Source organism: Ctenocephalides felis, unplaced genomic scaffold (assembly GCF_003426905.1).
Source record: "Ctenocephalides felis isolate EL2017-DRISC unplaced genomic scaffold, ASM342690v1 CF-g0.4_SCAFFOLD_03571, whole genome shotgun sequence".
Taxonomy (NCBI): domain Eukaryota; kingdom Metazoa; phylum Arthropoda; class Insecta; order Siphonaptera; family Pulicidae; genus Ctenocephalides; species Ctenocephalides felis.
The window spans coordinates 46,315,984-46,329,019 of NW_020539725.1; the positions used below are offsets into that span (position 1 = coordinate 46,315,984).

The following is a 13,036-nucleotide window of genomic DNA, read 5'->3' on the forward strand; positions in this document are numbered from 1 at the left end:
TTTCCTTCTTTTCCTAAAGTGTTATGTTACATCATTTGTCAATAGGATCTGTTTGACAGTTCTATTAATTATGATTTATCAATACATATTATTTTACTTCATTTATGTATTGTAAATAGAGTAGAAATAGTCACGACAATTTTATGCAGTTTCTACTTTTTTATCTATGTTTTATATTAAAATATTCTGTTTTACAGGTCATGTTTAATTGTGGTTGAACATGTTCGTAATAGTAAAAATTTGAGGTTATGTTCGAGTTCTTAACCGGTACGAATGTTTTTTGAATTATTCAAATCGGTGTTCCCGAAATCGTCGACGAAAATTTGTATCCGCACACACACATACACATACATACATACACACACACACACACACACACATACATCAATTTTTTTAAGGTATGCCAAAATGTTCAGAATAAAAAAATGGTAGTTTTTGAGAGAAATAAGGATCGGATTTGAAAAATTCAAAAAACTTTCTGCTTGTGTTGTCGAAACGATTGCTTCTGGAAAAAAAAACTACAGAATTTAAGTAATTAAATAATAAAAATTTACTTTTTGCACTAATTCCTATATTTTCCCAACAAAATACAAATAATATTCTGAATCTATACTTCAAATTTAGATGCAATTAGATTTAAACATGTTTGTCTATTTTTCAAATTATTAACTTTTGCCTGATATTTGTTACCTTTACCAGCTCCTTTCCCATTTAGAAGTTCACATATCTTAGGCCCAAGTTCCATTACTAACTCCTCTGGACCGAAAAGAACCATATTGCCTGCACCTTTATCACAACCGACTGTTAAAAGTAATAAAATATCTGTTGAATTCACTTCTTTAATAAAACAGTTCATGAAATCAGGAAAATCGGTAGCTTCAGAATTATGCAAAGAATAATATTTAGGCCTTGGTGTTGCAGCAAGTAATTTCTCAGCTTCTAATTTGGCTATGTACTTCAAACATGCATTTAAATTTTTAGAAGCAGTTTTTTGTGACGACAGCAATTTCTGAGCAAGATCTGGATGACTTCTTGGTCCACCTCTAGAAAATACAAATATATATAAAAATCATGTAGTTTTCTTCACAAGATAAAAACAATTCAGTTCAGGAGATTGTAGATTCTAGTAGGTTCTCATTGTGCTTAGGCTTAAACAGTATTATAATGGAATATACTTTCTTAAAGTACTATATAATACATGATACATGGAACTTGTAATGAAATCAATGAGTTATTTAAAAAACAATTTACAACTATCTTTAAAAAGTAAGACAAATAAATGATTCTCATTACATCACAGTTTAAATTCTATTATCTAAAAATTAATACTTACTTTAAAATCTCAGTCAATGAATTTTCTCTTTCTAAACAGTTTTGTAAGTATTTTAAAACTCTTCCTCCAACTAGAAAATTTAAATTTACGCGGCCTTGTTTGCCTTTTTCAGTTCCTAATAATTTTATAGTTTGCAATTGTCCTAATGCAGAAACGTGAGTTCCACAACAAGGATTCAGATCAACGCCTGCAATTTCAATTAAACGGACTGCTCCTTCATGATCTGCTGGGAGTGTTTTCCCATTTCTTGTAGCATCCTATAAAACACAAATAGCTATCTACAAATGTTACAAGTAATTAATTTAAAAAAAAAAAACTAATTTTGTATATCACTATTATCAAATGAATAAATATTAGTGAACAAAGAGATTTGTTTTATATAATTCTGGTTGAAGCTATCTCTTCTATTATCTTACATTTATTCTAGGATCATCTTTCTCATAAACTAAAACTTTTACTGGTAAATTTTCACGTATATATTTATTTAAAATTGCTTCCACTTCATTTTTTTGATCTTCAGTCACTTGTTTTGTATCCAACTCTATATATGCAACATTCTCCCCGAGCCACCAAGCCAGAGTACTATACCCAAATTTGGATTCTAATACAGCTGATAGTAAATGTTGTCCTATAATGAAAGAAACAAAATTATTTAAAATTTTTAAACCACAAACTGAAACAATATTATAAAGAATTTTAAATTCAGTAAATCAATGTTTACATAAAGACTTTTGTTTCTCATTTACCTGAATGCTGTTGCATATGATCAAGTCTTCGCTCCCAATTAATTTTCTGGAGTGCATTGGAGTTGACTTCTACAGGTGTTTTAACAAAATGTATTGCTTTGCTTCCCTTTCTCAAAACTTGTAATACTTCTGCATCATTTATGAAACCAGTGTCATAAGGCTTTGATAAGTAAGACACTTAAATATATCATATAAAATGATATTTTATTACTGGTTTAATTAAAATTACCTGTCCACCTCCTTCGGGAAACAGGATTGTATCTTCCATGATAACATCGTAACCTTCAATTTTCTGTTTATTGCCATCGATTACTAGAGTAGCAACAGACTTTTCACACGATAATACTTTGGATGTGAACTAGAATAGAATAATAAAATATAATAGCTTAGTTAAAATTGTTCAATAGACGTTTGAATAATGTAAGAAACTTTATAATGCAAAATAATTACTTCTTGCAAGAAACTATCTTCTTGACACTTGAACACCATTTTTAAGATTTAATCTAGTTATTAGATTTTTCAATTTTGTCAACGTATATAAAATATTATTTCACAATATATTTTTAGATGTGAAAGATTATCTCGCTCATAGATAAAAGAAGAGTATGATCTCGCTATCCAAACCACTTCTTTTAACTGATTATGACCATTATGACATTTTGACAGCCATGTCAAACTGTCACTGTCGATTGTGTCATCCGTGTCATAAATGCCGGTTGCAGGTTTGCCACAACTCGATTTTCATATTCAAAACGTTCCTACAAGAAAAAGCGCCAATTTCAAATCAAAATGAACAAATCTGATTCTTACTAGGTGTAAGTTATATTTCGCTTTAAGGAAAGTTGCGTAAACTTCGGTAATTTTTATTTAATACAAATATTAAATTAAACACACATACATCAATTTTTTCTAAGGTATGCCAAAATGTTCAGAAACCTTTGAAACGTAAAGATATATAAAAATTTTCATATTTGATTTTTTTGGGATTACTATAACTTACCCTACGGGAACTTGTTGTAAGTGGTATTTTGACTTAAAGTAAAAATTACATGAACTTTCATACATAGTTACAAGAACGAAATAAAATTGTTAAGGTTTCTTGACAAAAAAAACACAACAAATATGGAATACGATATTTTATCCTTTATTAAAACATTTAAAAAATACATGGAACAGTTAAAAAATTATTTTCTGAATTGTGCAATCATGGACTCAAAGATTGAACAATTCTTAAGTAATTCCAAATTTTATCGTAAAATTACATATTTTTTAATAACAATATTTACATTATTTAAAAACATTTATGTAATCTACTTACATTCAGTATGCATCTAAATATTATTATCTGTACATTAAATGTGGTTTGCACTATGCATTTAAATCTATTTAGCACGATGGCTAACTTTGGTACATTTTGTAAAAAAAAGCATGGTCTTCAATACTACTTAATAGTATTAACGATATAAAATGTCATTTTATATACTTATAAGAATAGATTAAATATACAATGAATGAACCGTTTTTATTATATACACTATTTATTCATGTTGAGACTAACCTTCAGCATTATGCCAAAATTTGAAAATTCATATTTCTACATTGTTCTTAAAATACGATCTTTTTATATTTACAAAACATTCTGAATTCTTAAAAGTTTTTATGAAAACTGATAGTCTAAATAATTGGATTTTTAATATAAAGTGTTTATCAATAGAAATACTATATACTAGATTTTGCTCAAGTGGTCAAGAGCAAATTAAAAATAAATGCACTGATACTTAAAATTATTACAAACTCTGTTTCTATAAAAAAAATAAGTATCTCTATTTGTTAAAGACACCAAAATTTAAATTTACAAATCAAAATACAACATAAAGTTTTGCTTGTTTTTTTTGAATTATCAAAAATTGTAATTTAACAAATGCAGAAAACATTCTATATTAATATAATATGAAATTATATTAACTGAATAATATGGATATCCAACAAAAATAAAATAATTACTATTTTTTCAGTTAGTATATAATAACTAAATATTGTAAATAAAAATTAAAATTTATGGCAGTATTATAATTAAGTAATAAGAACATAAAAATATATTAATCTATATTTTACATATATTATTTATAATACACTTTTAATAAATATATCACATATTTAAATAGAGCAATATTTTATATAATATTTTTAAATCACATTTTGTACATTTATAAATAATGAAAGAGTCGTTAATAAATTGATACTAGATTAGTCAAACTTACTGGAGCAGAAGTGGGGAAAAAAAATTGTTTCCTATAAGAATCATGATGAAAATTAAAATAAAAATGAAAAACTTTATGTTCTATGTAGTGGTTTATGCTTATATTAATATAATTGTTGTCTTTCATGATTTACCTGTTAAAATGATATTTGATAATTAAAATCTCCTTCTCCTTACCTTTGGTAAAATTTGATTAAAACATTTTGCAATGAATGTTCTATCGCACCGAGATCACAAATAATTTATCTAAACAACTATAGCAACTCTTTTTGTCTTTCCATTACCATTGGCGCTATTTTCAGAACTATTTTCAGTATCTACTGATTTTTCCAAATCTTTTTGCTATAATGGAAGCTCCTGTATTAAAATTCCGCCATTGTTTGTGCCTTGTTTTTCGTGAGAGGATTTATTGTTATTTACAAGACATGTGCTATCCTGTAAGTTTTCTGGATTTAAAATAAGTTCTTTTTTATTACAGGATTTGCGATTAATTTGTTTTGTTGGTGAGTTTTCTGTGCTGCTAGTTAGAAACGTTGTTTGAGTAGAACTATCCGTCAATTTATATAATTCTTTACCTGAAAATTATAAAAAAACAAGTTGGTATTGGTATTTTGCCTTGAGGCAAGTTCCCGATATGTATAAATAATCGACTTAATCAATAAAAAAATAAATTAATTTATGCGTTATTAAAAGTATTCCGAATGGATTTATTACATCTAAATGAAAACGAACGAACACGTTAACTAGGTATATTTACTAAAAGCATATTTTCAGAAATCAATCATTTTTATAATTGAACCAGTTTTTGTAGAACTTTAATGGTTCAGTATGTTCATTAAGACCAAGTACTCTAATCGTTATACCAAGTAAATCGTCTAATTTTAATTTTAACAAACGTTAAAAAAACTACCTATTTTCTCAAACTTTAATTTGTAATTTGAATTTTTAAAATTAAACTACTTGTAGTAAGGTCGTAATATTTCAGTGAGATCTACAAGACCATGATATATATCGCCAAAAGAAGTTCCATAAAAATCAGCTTAAATTTTTTTTCAACAGTTAATTACAAGAAAACGGCTCGGTAGATTTTCCCCTAAAACTAATCAGTATCATTCCCAAATAATATCTATCGAACAGTTTGATTTTTTTAAATCGATTCGGTAGTATGAGCTTAAATGTGAACGGAAAGTTTAACACTTTTTTCCAAATTACAAAAAAACGGCTCGGCCGATCGTTGCATAGGCGTTTTTGAGAAAACGTCGATTTACGGCAAAAAATCTGTTCACACACACGCATACACACAAATTTAGTCTCATTCGATTCAGAATGGCTTGAAACGTCGAGAAAACATAGAATTAGCGTATGAGATTTTTTGATGAAAACATAAACTTCTCCTTCAGGAAGTTAACAAGTTAAACTTTTCAATATGATAAGTTATTACTACTATCAAATGAAAAATGATAGTTTTAATAACATTTATTCGAAAATTTACCCTTGATTGTCTTGGCGAAAAAAATTAGAATTGGTGCATGGGTAGGAATTATACCATTCCTATTTGAACAACAATTTTTAAATTATTTTTGTACAATAATAATATGTTTTATATTACACAATCCAATGCATGAATCACCAAATATAAAATTTAACTAGTTAATACATAATAAAACTAGGAACTTCTCGTACCAAAAATTATTTTCTTTATAGAAGATTCTTTTAGAACTCTGTAACAAATCGATCTTTAAGATTTTCAAGACTTTTGAACAAATCTGTTGATTGATCTTCTTGAAAAATTTGATTTTTTTATTTTTTTTATAAGTGTCTATTTATCTACCTGTCCAATTGTCTACCTGTCGACCTATTTACCTTTTTACATCTCTACTTGTCTACCAGTCTACTTTGCCCACTTGACTATATGACTGCCTCTACACATGTCTATCCTTTCATCTTTTTATTTATTCACCTGTCTATCTATCTACCCGTATATTTGTCTATTTGTTCACCTGTTTACTTACCTATCTGTTTATAATTCTACCTGTCCACTTGTCTGTTTGTAGTTGAATCAATACTAATGATCTGTAATGATCATTTTTGAGCAGCAAATGATAATTTTTCATGAAAAACTTACGTGCATCATTATCCTCTGCACGAATTGCGATCTTTTCTCTGTCGCCACTAATTCCACCAGCTGTTCTCAATCCATGTGAGGCTACAGTAGCAACAGCACTTCCCGAACCGTGCGTCGCATTCGTAGATTTGAGAACGCTGCGTGATGGCATCATAGATTGACGAACATTTCTCTCGGGATGTATTAGAATTATATACAACTGAAATATAATATGATCTTTGTGAGTGACTTTTTGGAAAAATAAAGCAGATTTTGAATTTTCATGGAAAAACCTAAAATGAGTACTTTATGAAAGAACCTGAACAATATATGATCCAGAACATAACAGACAGATGTATAGATATATGAAATTAATGTTTTATAATAAAACTATGAAAATATTTGTTGGATTACCTTTGGAGAAAATAAACAAGCAACCGTGACACTTGCAGATAATGATATGGTAACTGACATGCTCGTGATTCTTAGGGGCACATGGTTTCCTACTCCAAAATATAATGGTACAAACGCCAACCATATTATACATGTTGTGTACATAGTGAAACCTAAAATATAAAAAAAAATAAAACTATGAAACTTATTAGTCATATTAAGGACGTATCATTGCTACTTCGACTTGTTAAATCAACTTAAATCAGCGGTTTCCAACCTTTTCTTCCTTGCGCCCCCCTTTTGAAAGAAAAAAATATTGCGCCCCCCCTAATTTTTTTAACAATTTAATTTAAATATACTTAATTGAAATTATGATTTATTCAATCTCGTACCAAATAATGCACAATATACATACATACAAAAATAAACATACAAAAATATACATACAAAAATATACATACAAACATAACTATGGATTATAGGAAAAAAATAATTTTAAATTTAATAAAAACAAATGATATAGTATTTCACACAATATTAAAAAATTAATGCGACGGTTGAGCTTGTTTTTCAGCACAAATTTTCTCAAACCGCGGCCCCATTGTAGAAATCGCTGTTCTCAGTTCCTTTTCTATCACTAAACGAAATCGGTACTTTGTTTTTAATACTGCTACTGCAGAAAAACCAATTTCACATAAGTAGGATGTCACAAATGGTAATAAAATTTCTAAGGCTTTATTTGTCAAAGTTGGAAAATCGTCCTTTACTTGTAACCAAAACTTAACAATATTCTTTTCGTCCTGAAACATCTGCTTCAATGTGCTATCACTAGATAAATCAATTATCATTTCCTGCTCTGTCGTTGGAAGTCCAAAATTATCATATTTATCAATAACAAATGGATTTCATATCCAATCGTATTTGGACATATCTAGATCTTTGAAGTAATGCGCAAATTGGTTCCTTAAACTAGTCATATGATTGATAATAAGATCTTTACTTGCTTCTATTTCATCATCAGTAACACATGTAGTTTTAAAAGAAGGAAACATATCAAAGTTATTACTTTTCATACTAGCTATCCACAGCTCTATTTTTTTCATAAACGCCGTAATCTTGTCCTTTTGAAAAAAAGCATGAATTTGAGTTCCTCGCATTGATTTATTTAAATCACTTAGTCTTTTAAAAATGTCAACTAGATACGCAAATTTTGCGAGAAACTTCGTGTCATAAAATATGTCTGCTTCATCTCTTTTATTATCAGCAAGAAAAATGGCAATTTCTTTTTTGAGCTCAAACACCCTTTGAAGTACTTTAGCACGAGAAAGCCAACGTGCTTCACAATAATAAAGTAGTTCTTTGTATTCTGAGCCCATGTCATCACACAATTTTCCAAAAAGCCTTTCTCTTAATGGACTATTTTTGATAAAATTAACAACTTTTATTATAATTTCAAATACTTCAAGTAATTCTTCACCCATATTTCTTGCAACAAGAGATTGCCTATGAATCATACAATGCGTCCAAACTGCACGAGGAGCCACTTTTCGAACTAGGGCCTGCAGACCAGCATTTTTTCCTGCCATAGATGGAGCTCCATCAGTGCACAGTCCAACACAGTTCTCCCATAAAATACCATTTTCAATAAAAAAGTTATCAATCATATTAAAAATTTCACTCGCCGTAGCTTTGCCTTCAATTGCCTTACAGAATAACAACTCTTCTCTAATATCATTTTCCATAACATGTCTTATATATGTTATTAAGTGTGCATCATTAGCAACATCGGTAGCCTCATCTACTTGCAACGCGAAAGAAGATAATTTAATTTTTTCTATCAACTGATCGCAAAGATCATCAGATATATCTGATATTCGTCTTCCCACCGTATTATCTGCCAGCGGAATGCTTTCAATTTGATCAGCATATGATTCACCAAACATCATAGCTATTATGTCAATAGCTGCTGGTAGTACTAAAGTTTCTCCTATTGAATGGGGTTTTTTGCATTTAGCAATTCTATACAAAACTTTGTATGACGCAAGTAACGCTTTTTGTGATACAGACAAAGCTTTTGAAAACGATTCTTTCTGTTTATTTAAGTTATCTAATTTTCTTTGGAAAAATTCTTTTGTTTTGCCAACATGATCGGCGTGCACTTTTTCCAGATGTCGTTTTAATTTACTTGGTTTCATGCTATCTGAGGCCAAAGTATTCATACACAGCAAACACATTGGTCGTTCTTGACCATTAATGATCCTATACGTAAATCCCAATGATAAGTACATTGGATCATATTTTCTATGTTTAGTTTTACTATTTTGTGAAGAAACATTTCCATTATTTTCACCACCCTCTTCTTCTGCTTCATTAAATTTTCTTTTCAACCCAGTCACGTATTTATCCATCACAAACGGTTTTTATAACAAATCAAAGAAAATCACTTTTTCACTACTTTTCACAATAATTCCTGGCTAATAATGTGCTAAAACTAAAGCTATAAATTTTAACTCAATAATAATTTAGAAATGATTTTTTCTATATATCAACGCGTGTATCTCCAGCACAACTAATGAACTAATTCGATTTATAGATAACAGAATAAAAAGGATGCTTTTGTTTATTTACTTAAGTTAGTCTCGAGTAAGCACGTGAATATTCGATATGATCCGAGTGTTTATCTTTTGTTTATAGGCCTACAGCTCACTCAACTACAAACGCAAAAACGAAATATTTTGAATGCACCAAAAGTATAGTATAATCATGCTTTTACATTTGTCCTGACAAAATTGCAGCGAAAATTGTAGATTACTTGCATACATTTTGCTGATTTATTTTGACCAGGGGGGCGCGCCCCACAGGTTGGAAATCGCTGACTTAAATCATAGTTGCTCTAATATAAAAAAATACAAATTCAGGCATCACGAAATTGATCAGATGAAAGATTAAATTATCAATTTTAACCCTTTCCACACACTTTTGCGAGATTTATATGTATTTTCGGGATCCGAATGGAAAGGGTTAAATATTATCATCGTTTTACCTATGTATTTGGATTCATTAAACGCTTCTGGAATTTTCCTGGTAAGAACTGCATAAACTGTACAAACAACTATTAGTACTATTGGATAACTAAATGCTATCATGTATGAAGCATCAATGTAACTATCGCAAACTAGCAAATTGTCTTCTCTCGTTGGATAATAATGCATGGCTCGAGCTGGAGAAATTATCATCCACACTCCGTTTATTAAAATCTGTAATTGAAACACTTATTATCATTCCTCATTTGTGACGATTTTCTCAAATTGAACCAGTAGTAGTAGGCCTATAATATTTTAATATTTATAGTAATCACCTGCACACTTATTAATCCCGAACAAATAATCATTTGGGATCTTGGACTAATAAAACTAGGCCGTTTTGCAGAATGCTTTCCAGCTTTGAAAATTCTTGCTATTCTGTTAGTTTTTGTTAACAATGCTGCATAAACCACAGTAAAACAAAATCCAGCACCAAATCTAAAATGAAAATAGCCATGAAAAAAATTAAAGATAGAGCCAACAAGTAGTTTTATAACAAATCTTCGAACCTTTGGATTCCACAGACAATATCGTTTGGTCTAAGAACTAATGCAAAAGTCACAGAGTAACACATTAGTATACCAGCCAGAAGAACGTAGCTCAATTCTCTTCCCGAAGCCCGGACAACTATAAAATATAGTTTTAATTTATTATATATTATTTAATTTTGGTTTGAGACTATAAAGTTTACCTGGTGTGTCATGATGCCGGATAAAAGCGCTTACAACAAATGCCGTAATTACAATTCCTGCTGAACTGAGCGACATTGCCCCGATTGCCCATCCAGACTCTGGTCTAAGAAAGACTTCAGGCAATTGCTGGCAAGTTACACGTTCCATATCTGGTAACGTACCCAAAGGACAGGACTCGCAACGCGTTTCATCGAAAGGATGACGAATCTTAAAATTATAATAGAAAAACAAAAGTTTTAATAGTATACGAAAAACGAATTTAATACATTTTTTGGAGAGGATAAATCGATCAATCCAGAGAAAGAATAATTTAAAGTACATTCAGAATTTTAGCACTAGGTCCAAACCACCCGAATAGTTATCAATTGGACTACAATAAAAAATACAGTAAAAACAAGCACATCAATCTAATACCTATACCTTGGATCAACATAAATATAACAATGTACCTGATATTGTGTGCAATTAAAACAATGCCAGCAGCAGCTTTCACCTTCAACGTATTTTTTTGCCTGACCAATTTCACATGGTAGGCTGCATACTGATTCTGGTGGTTTTGGCTGATTTAGTTTAAACTGCACTTCTACAAATAAAATATTGAATTGAAGGTATTCATTGAAATAAAAGAAATATGAGCCAAATAATAGTGTCTAATCTAGACCTTTGCTCTAGTTTTTCATTGGCCTTTGTGAAAAATGGTTAGGGTTAATGTGAACCAAAGTATCAGAAGTTTAAACAAAGTTTAATTTATGATCCTCCAATCAATTATAACTGATTATTCTACCTGATTCATTAAGTCGCAATTGCCCCTCATAATATTCTCCAACTTTCATCCAGTTATATTTTCCTTTAGAAGTTTGTTTGAAGTGTATTATGCTATATCTTGCAGGGCCATCTCCATTTGAATCAAAACGAAATTTATCTCCAGTTAGTCCTGAAAGAAAAATAAACTGCATTATGATGTATTGTTATGCAAATCTTATGCGAGTCGAACTAAAAAAACTACCTTGAAATTCAACTTTTCGAAGATATTTCAAGAGTTCCATTCCTTTGGTGGGTTTCATAGCATCACATAAACCTGGTACTCCGTCACACAAGTCAGCATGCATATCTCTAAATAATAATAATTTACATATAAACATGTGTTTTAACTTTTTTTAAATTATGAATAGATTTACCTAAACTTGATAAAAGATTTATAGCAAAATTCAAATTATGGAAAAAGGAATTTTAATTCGTCTTTGGCCGGATTAAACCTATGACTGGATACAATTATTCATGCAATAGTATTATTGGTATTAATTTAGATATGATTTCATTAAGTTTTGTGTATAATGCATTTCATAACTACTAGAATATGCAAATAGTAACAATAATTGATTATATTGAAGCTTTCATATACATATATCAAAAATATTTTTGAACGAATGATTGATAAGTCATTTGATAGAGTTATTCACTCTATGAAGCACGAATGATGAATGAGCTTAAAATTCATACAGTACGATAAAATATCACATAATAATTAATATGTATACATATGTATGAATATTTGAAGCTGGTATGTAAATAGAAATAAAGAGCATATACATACATGTGTGCATTTAATTTTAACTAACACTCATATTTTCCTCCATCACAATTTTTATTCCAATTCAACGGTTGCTATTTTTACTTTTATTCTAATTCATTTCCATTAAAGTGATTATATTTGTATACAAATGCAAATTGATTCATTTGTACATATTGTAACATTTTTATAAATATAAAAAAATTGAATAAAGCAACTTTTTCATTTCATATATAGATAACAGATTGACTGTTTATATAATTAAACTCTGCTAATCCTTATTTTTTAGTAAAAATTTTAGGAGAGGGTTATACTATTGTACGGCTAGGAAAATGTAAATGCTAATAAAATGTTGCCACAATACTATACAAATAATATTGAGGAAGAAGTCAATTATATATTAGAAATTACAGGCATTGGTCAGAGAATTTTGAATTTTGAAGCTCAGTTTTCAAAATTTGTGTACCAGGATAGACGTGAAAATATTGCATAACGTTATAAAAATAAATGATATCTATCTTGTAAAAAATCATTTTTTACATCTACATATATATAAAAATAAGTCGGGTTTTCCTTCCTGACGATATAACTCCAGAACGCACGAACGGATTTCGACAATTTTGCATTCGTTGGAAAGGTCTCGGGCTCCGCTAAGAAAATTAGTATTGTATGGCATTGTGTCTTAATGCAAATTGCTGGAACTTCACCGTAATTAAAAATTCGAGTAATGACATTAGTGAGAATTATCAGAATTATGCTTGGTTAAGTCAACGAGCAATTCTTGCCGCAAATAAAAATGATGTACACGCACTGAATTTCACCATTCAATAAAAAATTGCTGGCGATTTAGTGACA

At 29.5% G+C, this 13,036-nt stretch overlaps 2 protein-coding genes across 2 annotated transcripts in view; both read right to left on the reverse strand.

The window, feature by feature from the left end:
* Nucleotides 1–2,667, reverse strand: part of LOC113386975 (alanyl-tRNA editing protein Aarsd1-B) — a 32,838-nt gene extending 30,171 nt beyond the window's left edge. The window contains exons 1-4 of the mRNA XM_026624732.1: nt 2,530–2,667; nt 2,309–2,437; nt 2,080–2,239; nt 1,750–1,961 (exon numbers count right to left, since the gene is read on the reverse strand). Coding sequence (XP_026480517.1) covers nt 1,750–1,961; nt 2,080–2,239; nt 2,309–2,437; nt 2,530–2,568 — 540 coding nt within the window. The 5' untranslated portion in view covers nt 2,569–2,667. The remainder of the gene's footprint in view (nt 1–1,749; nt 1,962–2,079; nt 2,240–2,308; nt 2,438–2,529) is intronic.
* Nucleotides 2,668–4,309: 1,642 nt separating this feature from the next.
* Nucleotides 4,310–13,036, reverse strand: part of LOC113386976 (metabotropic glutamate receptor 2-like) — an 82,998-nt gene continuing 74,271 nt past the window's right edge. The window contains exons 9-18 of the mRNA XM_026624734.1: nt 11,618–11,724; nt 11,396–11,545; nt 11,061–11,194; nt 10,611–10,818; nt 10,429–10,546; nt 10,195–10,357; nt 9,880–10,093; nt 6,858–7,009; nt 6,465–6,663; nt 4,310–4,914 (exon numbers count right to left, since the gene is read on the reverse strand). Of these exons, the coding sequence (XP_026480519.1) occupies nt 4,682–4,914; nt 6,465–6,663; nt 6,858–7,009; nt 9,880–10,093; nt 10,195–10,357; nt 10,429–10,546; nt 10,611–10,818; nt 11,061–11,194; nt 11,396–11,545; nt 11,618–11,724 (1,678 nt within the window). The 3' untranslated portion in view covers nt 4,310–4,681. The remainder of the gene's footprint in view (nt 4,915–6,464; nt 6,664–6,857; nt 7,010–9,879; nt 10,094–10,194; nt 10,358–10,428; nt 10,547–10,610; nt 10,819–11,060; nt 11,195–11,395; nt 11,546–11,617; nt 11,725–13,036) is intronic.